The sequence below is a fragment of the Zerene cesonia genome, chromosome 18, assembly GCF_012273895.1.
Source record: "Zerene cesonia ecotype Mississippi chromosome 18, Zerene_cesonia_1.1, whole genome shotgun sequence".
In the NCBI taxonomy this organism is placed as follows: Eukaryota; Metazoa; Arthropoda; class Insecta; order Lepidoptera; family Pieridae; genus Zerene; species Zerene cesonia.
In genome coordinates this window covers 957,330-970,101 of record NC_052119.1, presented here as the reverse complement: position 1 = coordinate 970,101, position 12,772 = coordinate 957,330, and the positions used below count along the sequence as shown (strand labels likewise).

General features: G+C 34.3%; 1 protein-coding gene across 1 annotated transcript in view; it reads right to left on the bottom strand.

Annotated features, from left to right (window-relative positions):
* Positions 1 to 12,229, bottom strand: part of LOC119834051 — an 89,483-nt gene extending 77,254 nt beyond the window's left edge. The window contains exon 1 of the mRNA XM_038358327.1: positions 11,838 to 12,229. Coding sequence (XP_038214255.1) covers positions 11,838 to 12,229 — 392 coding nt within the window. The remainder of the gene's footprint in view (positions 1 to 11,837) is intronic.
* Between the last annotated feature and the right edge of the window lie 543 nt (positions 12,230 to 12,772).

The following is a 12,772-nucleotide window of genomic DNA, read 5'->3' as shown; positions in this document are numbered from 1 at the left end:
AGACAATTAAACAAAGAAAAATTTTTGTAATGAATTTTTTATTTACTACTGTTTTTAATGCGAAGCCACAGTATATTAAATACTTACTCCGTATGCGAAGCGAAGGCGAAGAGAGGCGAAGCCGTTTGTTAAGATGTATTGCTCGCCAATTATTATCTTTCTCACGGGTTTATTTTCGACTCAATTTATGTAGAATACAATGAATATTAATAATATTAAACTGAAGAATAATTAACAAGGGAAGTGTTTCGGAATACTTTAAGTATTTGTATTAGCAATATTAAATATAGTATATTTACTTTTAAACAAGCAACTGTTTATAAATCTATGTATGCAACTTATACATTCGTGATATGTTTAGTACTCATATCGTTAACAAAAGGAGAAAATTAGTATCAACGCTACAAAAATAAGAATAAAAGATATTCCAGGCAATTTTTCAAGTGTTCCAATTTCAAATTTATTCTAGAATAAGTTGTTTAAAATCTTAAAACAACTTATAACTCAAAACATTTGTATCTACAATGAACTCGAAACGAACACGTAATCCCGCCGGTCCGTCAAGCGGAGCCGAGATTTCGGTAACACCGTTTGGAATATTCAATTTTCTTCACAAAAGACCATAAATCTTCACAATTTTCATCGTGACTTGTCTCTTTTTAACCCGCAATGAGTGACAGAGACAGAAACTGCGGGTTGAGATGATCAAAGCGTGCATTTTGAAAATTTAATGTCTTCGGACTTGATATTGTGATTTTGAATAATAAATAGGATGCTTAGCTTGGGTGCTGATTAGTTTTTAACCAACACTCGCAAAAACGTAGGAGGTTCACAATTAGACTGTGTTTTTGGTACTGTCGTGGTTTTTCAAGCGATTAGAATTGTATTAATCGTTATCTATCTACATTTTTATCCATAAAAAACGTCACCCATTGTAAGCTATGTACTACTCAAAATCTAATATAGAACGAAACGTCACCAATTTACTAGCAAATACAGAAATAATTACCTCCATTAATTAAAACACACGAAGTTATCAAGTAAAAGAATCATAAAAAATGCCATCGAATTGTGAATCTCCAGTCATATACCGTAATAATAAAGAGTTTTTTTGAATGCGATTTCTCAGGAACTACTGGACCGATTTCAAAAAATTTTCACCGTTGCATGATACCTAAGTACTAAAGACTGTACATGTACCACGGGCGAAGCCAGAGCGTACGCTTGTTCTCCATAACTACTTAAAATTAGCAATAAACATGACATAACACAGTCCGTACTAAGCTGCATTTTAAAACCCCAACGTTTAGTGTACAACAACTTGAAAAGGCATCTCCATTATAGGGAAGTGCGTTGTGTTTAAGACAATGGCCCTTGTGCCCCTTATGGCCCCTTGTTGACACGCTGTACAGTGATGGCGTTCGCTAGAACAACAGACTAAAGACTGTTTATTTGATTAGTGGCTCTGGGGGCTTAATGCGACATGGGGGTTTTACGTGGAAGCTTTTTTAATTGTTTGAAATAATACTCTTTTGTCTTGTTATTTGGTGTAATTTTGTATCTTTTTGTGTATTAGTTCTGTCATGTGTTTTTTATTCCGTAGTATTTACATGTAGGATTAATAATGTATCTGCTTTAAAACGATAATCATATTTAAAAAAATTAATTTAATATAATCTGTGCAGATTTTCAGCTTGCTATTTATATATAAATATTACATTGATACTAAATGAATTGTATACAAAGTCAATAGTATGTAAACAGTAATTTTTGTCATTTTTTCTTCATAACCTTTTACCGAGTAAACCGATTATTTTTTTATTTGTCTGCCACGTGGTTTCATTTAAATTTCGATTAATACTTACAATTAAGGCCAGTTTTTATTAAATATAATGATTACACTAAATATCCTACTAATATTATAAATGTGAAAGTTTGTAAGGATGTATGTGCGTTTGTTGCTCTTTCACGCAAAAACTACTGAACCGATTGCAATGAAATTTGGTACTTAGACTGCTGGACACTGGAATAACATATAGGCAACTTTTTATCCCGATATTCCTACGGGATACGGATTTACGCGGGTGAAACCGCGACGCGCAGCTAGTCGATCATATATGGTGGCAATATAAGCTATTTCCTTTCATAGACACGAAGGAGTTTCTTCATCTTGCTCCCATGTAAACCGACAATATTGACTACAAGTAATACTCGAATATTAACACATATTGTATTTGCTCCGTCTACTCGCAGTCAATCACTGAAGCACTTCCGTCACGATGTAATCCTCGGAGTGCCAGCGATTTGATCTTCAGCCAAACAGAGGGGGACCGGTACTATGTGATGTGTGACCTGACAATACTCCACAGATTATATTCAGTCGATTTCTTTTAATGGAAGTTTAAAAATGGAACTTTTGTTTGTAGAGTGTGAGTGTTAGTCCACTTCTGTAGAGCGTATCCACAGATGATATTGATTTATTTACTTTAAATTTAAAAATGGAAGTAGAGTCTATGGCGAGATCTCCACGGATCAACAATAAAAACCTGCGTTAAATTAAATATTTTTTTGATATGCATAAAATTACATTTTTATTTCTGACAACACCACCTGGACGTCATAGCTTCTCAGTAAAGTGGATCATGAAATGTATAGATTGTAGGATGGTGATAATTTATATTGTTTATTTAAAATTGGAACTGCAATGCTCTATAGAATGAGACACCACAGAAAATATGCTGTTTTTTTCCTGTAAGCTGTAATACCCAGTTTCATAGTCACACCTATGCCATAGAATAATGAGTTCAAGCAGGTCTGCTAGACATATTGTCATAAACTAGTGTCAGTATTTTTTATTATCACTTTAATTAAAGAGAAAGAAATGTTTTTGTTATATAAAGATACTTGCGACATATAAAGATAATATGAACTATAATAAGTTGCATAAAAAGTATGAAAACATACAATAAAAGGTGTTAAATAGGCTATAAGTGTCACAGAATTATTAGCAAGTTATGCTGGCCTGGGTCTAGATGCGGAACTAGAATTGTATCAATTAAAAGTAATTAGCCACCAGTCTATACCTGAGTTTGCGGATGGAAGACCTCTATTTTTGTCTTCATTTTTTAATTTGTTTCGGCAATATTTGCTATGTTAAAAGAAAAGTCTAGTAAAAATAGTGAACTCAACAGTTTTTCTTCTATTTCAATATATTTATTTATTAATTTACTACAGATGTGGAAAAATTTAAAAGGAGTGTGCTAATGGATCATCTATGGTATAATAATAAAATTCTTAATGAGATAGAAAACCTACTCGGTATTCGCGTAGTGTTAATGTGTTAATTTTCCCTGTTCATTAAGACATAGTAGAATGTACATCTAATATTCTTGAATTTGGACTTTATGAAGGGGTTTGTATAAGCATATAATTTCTAGATGACTATACTATAAATTGTTATCATTAACTGAAGGTATTTATTATTTTAATATTCAAAAGTACTATGTTCTGCTATCTAATGTGTTATAAAGAAAATTTCATTAATTCAGTTTGAATAAGATTCTTGATACACCTAACAATGTATTATTTATGACTTTGTTAAAACCTACATACAATAATTATGAAACTATCGCAATCCTGTCGCCAACCATCTCGTGGTAGCGGGGAGCGAGGGTGCGCTTTACGCTTAATCGATTTGTGAACACTTGTTGTGGTAAATACTCAGTGATTTTCACGGGTCAATGTCATTGAATGGCGATGGGCGAACGTCAATATTGTGACAATCAAGCTCTATTGCTGATGTCAATGTGTTTTGGGATGTCGAGTTCGGTCGAATTAGGTTTTTATTAAATATTTTATTGGAGAACGCTGGATTGGAATGCAGCAGTGGTATATTTGATATCATATTATCGAAGATATTAAGCATTAATAATGGGTATATATTTTTTATACATAGAAAAAATATTAAATCGTCAAATTGGCGTTTAAGTTTTTATTGTTATATTTCAAATATATGATTTTCAATAACATTAAAAAGATATAATAATAAAAACACCCATGTAAAGGAAAAACACGTAATTTTTAACTAGTGTGAGAGATACATATATACTTTGCCTTTTATGTATCCTCGTAATAACCTTTACATAGCCAATATACTATACCAACAGATCATAAATCCTTACTTATGTATACTTATATTATAAAGCTGAAGAGTTTGTTTGTTTGTTTGAACGCACTAATCTCAGGAACTACTGCTCCGATTAAAAAAATTCTTTCAGTGTTAAATAGCCCATTGTTTGAGGAAGGCTATAGGCTATATATGACACGTGCAAAGCCGGGGCGGACCGTTAATATATAATATACAGAAGTTATATACATATGTTCGTATATTTAATACCAATTATATAGTAGGATACAAACATACTCTATAATGTAACACAGGGATCACGAATATAGCCAATTATTGAAATCAATCTAGTAGTTGAATAGTTCCTAAGATTTGCCTGTTCAATCATATGAAATTTTCAGTTTTATATAATAAGTATAGATTAACACTAGTATCTTATTATGAATTAGTAGTTTAGACTTATACATTTTTTGTTAAAGCGTATTTCACAATGTTTATAATGAACTCGGTAGAAGTAAGAAGACAACATTGTCGCAGACATTAAAATTACTTTATAATTAGTGTTAATGTGTTTGTTTGTCCCTCCTTTACGGAGGAACGGAGCATTTGAAAGGACTTTTTAATCCCAGATGCAAAAACTGCTCACATTCCTCCTTTTTACATAGCTGCGTGTATCATAGCTTGCAAACTGCTGGCTCGATTTGATTGCGGATTTTATTTTCCGATAATTTTTAATACAGTGTATCAAGCTTTTTGTTAATGCTTCAATGTTTTAATGTTTTAATTACATTGATTTTATAGTCGCATGTGCGCAAATGCGTTGCTCGCTTATTAGGTATACTCTCACTCACTCACTCACTCACTCACAAAATCATGACGGGTCCTCAGCACGTAGGGCAGCGTCGCCTTCGCGATCTCTTCACCGTCCAGTAACGCGGAGGGTGAGTGGAGAGAATGGTTCCCTTATACGAGAAATAAAACTTGCAACTCGTTAATTGCAACGAATCTGATATATCCTACTTCCTAATATCCTATCCTACTAATATTATAAATGCGAAAGTTTGTAAGGATGTGTGTGTGTGTTTGTTGCTCTTTCACGCCAAAACTAATGAACAGATTGCGATGAAATTTGGCATGTAGATAGCTGGAAAACTGGAATAACATAAAGGCAACTTCTTATCCCGATATTCCTACGGGTTGCGGACTTACGCGGGTGAAACCGCGGTGCGCAGCTAGTTCTGTATAAGGTTGTACAAAATTAAAAATGTTTTTTTTTTCTTAGTTAAAAAATATTTTGTATAAATATTCGCACTATCACATTAATATTACAAATGTGAAAGTTTGTTCGCTTGAATGTTTGTCTGACAATCACGCTGAAACTACTGAACGGATTTTGATGAAATTTGGTATTCTTGGGTATATTTTATTATACTTGGGTAATAGTTTTTATCCCGATTAATTGCTCCCTTCGGATAACACAGGAGTCTTGATGGGCCGGACGAGCGACTTGCGAAAAATAAAGCACTTCCAATATAATTGAGTAAATACTTTATGCAATAAATCGTTTGTTTTGTGTATTTTAACCATTATTCCAATTAAGTATTTTGCCAGACAGATCAAAAGTGACATAACTGTTAGAAAGAATTTTCTCTTCATTCCCTAAAAAATACAATGCAAGCAACGCCGGAGCACGCTACTCGTACACAAAGCACAATTAATATATCCATTACGTGCGAATTACGGAAACGAGGTTAGCATAAAAATATTATGACATCAGAACGAATTCCAATAAGAAAAAAATGTTACAACATAATTATATATTATCGTCCATAAAAGGATGCAATGTTTATCATATCGCCACCTGCTTGTCATCTCGCGGTCTATTTATCATTTTATGAGATAATGGCAGAATACTTAGGTCTGGTATTTAAGAGTTTTATAAGTTGCTATCGTTGCCATTTTATTGTGCGCGTCAAAAATGTCAAGAGAGAAATGTCATGTCTAACGTGGAATCTCTATTATTAAGCTGTTGTGGTGTTTATGAAAAATCGGCCAAGTGCAAGTCGGGCTCGATGCTAAGGGATTTTGTATGAATAAGCTAAATCAACTGCAAAGAGTCGTCATGTATGACCATGAACCGTTGCTAAGCCGATCTGTTATTATTTGTTGCTATAGCAACAATGTCACACTGTCTAACTGTCATGGTTCCTGATAAAGCCCGGTGACAGGGTGACAGACGGACAGACATGAAAATCGTCATTCTAGTAAATCATACAAAGACAACAGAACATAACAGAAAACAGAAGCATACAATTAATCAAAAAAGAAGAAAAAATTAAAAATTAACGGATAGACTTAACAATTATTTGTGGCTGCGTGGGCCAAAAAGGGATGCCACTCAGGAAACCTGAGGCTTAACGCACCAGCTCTGATTTTCAGTGGTGTACCCTTCGACATCTGGATTGTCAGTCGCTCTATATTATATACTAGCTGCTCACCGCGGTTTCACCCGCGTAGGTCCGTATCCCGTAGGAATAGGAATAAAAGTTGCCTTTATGTTATTTCAGTTGTCCAGCTGTCTACGTACCAAATTTCATTGTAATCGGTTCAGTAGCATTTGCGTGAAAGAGCAACAAACACTCACACATCCTTACAAACTTTCGCATTTATAATTTTAGTAGGATAGTAGGATATAAATAAAAGAATAAATAAATACATCATATTAGTAATAGTGTCCACTTTTGGGTATAGAACCATAAAAATTAACTGTAAACTAAATAGCTCAAATTACAAGTACAGTCAAAGGGTTGTAGTGACGTCTTAAAGCATTACTAATTCCAGTGTGGAAACGTGATGGCGCTACATGACCAGTATAGCTCTGTCTTTCTCCCACACTGGAGTTAGTTGGTACTCTACGTCACAGTATGTTAATACTTTATAGACTTTTTCTTTGTAATAATTTCACGTAAATACGACCGATGTATAAAATTAACCTATAAGAAAATATACATTTACCGAGTTACATAAGAAATATTTCTGACCGACTTCAAAAAGGGGTAGTTCTCAATTCGACTGGTTTTTTTTTTCGTGTTTGTTATACAACCTCAACTCTTTGTACTGGGTGAACCAATTTTGGTACTTATTTTTTACTAGCTGTGCCCCGCGGTTTCACCCGCGTAAGTCCGTATCCCGTAGGAATATCGGAATAAAAAGTTGCCTTTATTTTATTCCAGTTATCCAGCTGTCTACGTACCAAATTTCATTGCAATTGGTTCAGTAGTTTTTACGTGAAAGAGTAACAAACATCCATACATCCATACTTACAAACTTTCGCATTTATAATATTAATAGGATTTGAAAGTGTATGCCGTATGAGTTGTCCCATTTTGTTTTCCTGAAAACATACAAATATTTAATTGTCTTTTTTTTAATTTGTGGGTATAGTTATATTATAATAAAACACTAACGAAGCTTTCTCTCCCGTCTGTCCGTCTGCTTGTTCGAACTAGTCCCTGGAACGGCTGAGCCGATTTTAACATGACTCATTGAAAGTAACCAGAAGCATAAGACAACACATAACAATTTTTTATCACGAAATTATTTATGTATGGAGATTTACATTGGACAAACCATATAGGGTATATACCGACAAAGTCGCGGGCATAACTAGTATTAGTCCATAATATAAAAAGGCCCTTTCTGCCTGAATAGCGAATATATCTTAATTATCTTTAATGAATCTCACAAGTTGTATTATAAAGGGCACAATTAAATCTATATATAAATACAATCACACGTCCGTCTGTCTGTGATTAATCAACGCGGCGATTCTTGCGAATGACAGTTAATATAGCTCTTTGTGTGGTGTACAGTGAGAGAGGTTGGCGGGAAAAGTAAATATATAGATAATGTTTAATTTTTAGTTTTATAGCATTGAAATGCTTTAAAAAATTTCTCATATAGATAATGTTATTATATATATACCTTCATCTTGAATCACTCTATCTATTAAAAAAACCATCAAAATTCGTTACTTGGTTTTAAAGATTTAATCATACAAAGGGACATAAGGGACAGAGAAAGCGACATTGTGTGATAAGCAAAAGTAGGATTTGTAATTACAGAGTTATAAATTGAAATATTTTGGGACTATCTATACAGATTCAAAATTTTATCTTATTTTATTAGATTTAAGCAAAACCGGCTGTTGGGGACATCTATAATGAGCTATGCACTTGCTTTCATCATCTCGCATTACATCAGGCTATGCATCTGCCCGTTTGCCTTCCAATAACATAAAAAGTATCTAGTAAGTATCTAGTAATTATATCATGCATTAATAAATATGTTCTAGCTAATTACTGTTCTTAATAGTTGTGTTGTAACATTAACATATGAATGTCATAAACAAAAACAAAATTGTGTGTGTTAACAAAATTTGTGGTCGTTTATTGAAACGTCTTTATCACTAGACAAAAACATAGCTGTTTACACATCAGCCAATCCTACTAGTATTATAATCCTACTTACTACTAATATTATAAATGCGAATGTTATTCCAGTTGTCCAGCTGTCTACGTACCAAATTTCGTTGCAATCCGTTCACTAGTTTTTGCGTGAAAGAGCAACAAACACACACACATCCTTACAAGCTTTCGCATTTATGATATTAGTAGGAAGGATATCTTCTTTCTAAACAAAAAATACGCCACGTCCCATACCATGTAACACGCAGTAATTTCCACTTTGAACGCGATGATTTAGTATCGCGGATTGAATACACTGGAACTGAACTTCTCAGGTGGCACGGGACTGACGTGTGACATATATGTGTCTACACACACTAATACATATATAGCGGCGTGCTTGAGGCTAGCAACTTTTACGCTATTCATTCGATGTTTCGCAAACTGCGTGTGAGTTATAATAATAAATGATAATCTATGATAATCCTATCCTATTCTATCCTACTAATATTATAAATGCGAAAGATTGTAGGGATGTGTGCGTGTTTGTTGCTTTTTCATGCAAAAACTTCTGAACCGATTGCAATGAAATTTGGTACGTAGATAGCTGAACAACTGGAATAACATATAGGCTTTTAATCCCGATATTCCTACGGGATACGGACTTACGCGGGTGAAACCGGTGGGCGCAGCTAGTAAATAATAATCTAAGCTAATGTAGCCTAGAGGAAAGGCTTGATTCATTTGTTGTAAGATTTAACTCAAAATTGGAAAGTTACATGCGCTGTATTGTACACTGCACTAGACGCTCGACCCGGCTCCGCCCGTATATTAAGATTCCTGTTAATCGGGATAGAAAGTATCCGATCACCCAAGTCATCTCATACCCTGTCTGTATACCAAACTTAATCAAAATCCGTTCAGTAGTTTCAGCGTGATTGATCCAAACAAACTTTCACATTTATAAAATCACTGTGATAACATTATAATATAGTGTGAAGTGGGGTAATTATATCATAGGAATTATCTGGTGGGTAAGCTGGTGAAATATTGCATATTGCTTATTATTTTGTGTTTATGTGAATAGGATTCTTAATAAATATTGTAGTGTCATAAAAGGAGGAAATTCAAGTAGGCAGTATTGCACGTAGCAGAGGTGGCTCAGTGGTGAGTACCTCGGATTTCAAAATCCATTAGTCGGGGTTCGAGACCGGGCGAGCGTGCAGAAAATAAATTAATTACTGGAATAACATATAGGCTTTTTATCCCGATATTCCTACGGGATGCGGACTTACGCGGGTGAAACCGCGGGGCGCAGCTAGTCACCTATAATACCTAAAATGCAGACAGACATCTTAAATTCACAAGAGGATTTTAATCATTTAGCCAGTGAACCCAAAGCGAGGTATTATTTAACGTTCAGCCTCTAATGTGGCGAGCGGGGACCGTCGAAGCCTTCACAAAAACATCTGATCCATCAACGTCGGGAAAGAGTAATGCTGCAGACGCACTAGCGCAATATAATATACATATTTTATTATTTATGGGTATCTTTGTTAACATGTTTATATAAATATAAAATAAATTTAAAAAAGAACTGCTTGTTGTTTTTAGACTAGACAAATTTCAAAAATTTTATTATGAAAATAACTTATTTAATTTCAATGGCAAAACAGCTTTTTTATGACATAAAACAGTCTAAATTTATATTACGTTAGTACCTTTGTACAATCAATAAACATTATTAAGTACTTGTCCGCGTGATATGTACTTGTCTGTGAAATGATTGGTCTGATATAAACAAGGTTTTCATCAATAAATCATCAATTACCCATTAAGACGGAGGTGACTTCTATCATCACATATGTATTGACTAAACCCACTATGCAATGTTAGATGCAACTTCTGGTTTACTTATTTTTTTATGAGTAACTGTCATATAGCTGTCACTTTTTCCTGTATTTTTTTATGTTGTTTTCTATTAAATAAACGTATTATTATTTAATATCATTATTTAATGTTCGGCCACAGATAGCATAATACTATGTTCGGAACAGTAACCTCACATTGTTAAAAATCTTTGTGACTGGCTGTGATTTGTTATTAGGTGTCTACTTCAATTAGGCAGTTGTGTTGAATTGTATTACATTCTTATTACATTTAAACTAATATTCAGCCCGTTTTATTCCTATGATATAATATAAATATAATGTATACTACATAATGTAAAATCGCTAATGTGTCCTCACACTAAAGCGGATAGTTTCCGTCGCATTCACCAGAGTGATATTCGATAGCTTCGCCTTGTTAGCGCTAAATACTATTCAAATTTCAATTAACTCGTCACAACAATATGAGGTTATAGGCCCATTTGTATGGCTTAACGCTTTGAGACAGCGAATATACGCTTTTATAATTATACCATTCAGTTTGTGGCCACCAGATTTAAATTGTTGTTGCTACCGGATCTGGCCTCAGCGTTACGATATTACAAATACAAAGTTTGAGGATTGTCTTTTATGTAAGTCGGGTAAAATTGAGAATATTAATACCAACCGCTATGTATATTGTATATATAGTAGTCTGTTCATTTTTCGAAATTACTTTAATAAATGAGGAAACGATGCTCAATAGAAACTAATAAAAATAAATAAATGAATCAGTTTCTTTCTACTAGTATATTATTATATATGTTATATTTTCATTGTAGTTAAAATATCATGTTATATTAATATAGACAATAATAAACTATTTAACTTAACTAAAAGCATATTGACGTAAAGACGTACGAATTAAATTTCATTCACTCGTTCACATGGATCAACTTGCAAAATAAAATCACAACGATCGCATTGTAATATCAATTATTGGGTGTAACGCTAAACGATTCAACACGTACTAATTATTTTATTTATCCATCTCCCGCGTTTTTGTCTCACGATAATGGTCATTCATTCAAAGAACGAATGGTTTTGTGAACTATTGAAACACGATACGCGAATAATGCCAGCTAATGTGCGATTCAACGCGAAACCTAAATCTGAAACCCGATGGTTTTATATCTTCATCGCTTTGTAATTCCGCGTCCTCTTGCGAGGTTGGATTTCGTTATTGTGTTTATTTTTTCTTTTAAAAAGTAACGCCGTGTTTAGAAATTGTTACAAAGGCTTTATATATTAAATTGCCATTTTATATAAGTTTAGCTAGACTTTTCAGACACCATTTAAAGTGTGTGTAATACTTACTTATCTGGCGCGGTGACCCCAAAGTGGGTCTTGGCCTCCAACAACAAAAGACGCCATTTATCCCGGCACGGAACGATGTTTGACCAATCACTTCTGCGCAGTGCCACTAAATCGTTGGTTACTTGGTCCGCCCAACGGTACTTGGGGCGGCCAACGGGCCGGCGGCCTGTAGGCCGCCCCAAGTAAACCCGCTTGACAGCTCGATCGTCCCCCATACGCAGAACGTGGCCCAACCATCGCAGCCTATGCGCTTTGACCTCGCCTAGGATGTTCGGTTCATCAAAAAGTTCTTCTACCTCCTTATTTGTCCTTATCCTCCAGCTGCCGTCATCCGAGCGGATCGGGCCCAGTATTTTGCGGAGTACTTTGCGTTCCGTTACGAGAAGTTTCATTTCTTCTTTATGGGTGAGCGTCCAAGTTTCACAACCGTACATAAGAATCGGCCTTATTACGGTCTTGTAAATTCGGAACTTAGTACGTCTGCTTAACAGTTTGGACACAAATATCTTGTGTTGGCCTGCGTTACACCGAAGAGTGTTTTGGACACGAAGTTCGATCTCTTCTTCTCTACTGTTAGTGTCTGTTACAGGGCATCCAAGATACTTGAATGTAGCTACTCCCTTAAAGTGTAATACTCACTCTTAATATTAGTAGCATGAATGATACCTATATTTCTTAAAACTCTTCTTTTTGATTGATGATTTTAAGGTTAATTTTTTTACAGCAATAAACAAATAAATCATCAATGATGTCTTTGCCTTGCAAGTTAAGAATTTTTTGTCAAAAATAATAAAGAGGTATGATCGTTCATTTATTTCACAGATACACTACTATCCTAGAAAATATAATAACATAATCCACAAAACCGCTCAAAGGAACTAGTGAACGATAAACCAATCTTAAGCATTTACTATTCCCGTAATTGATTACCTCAT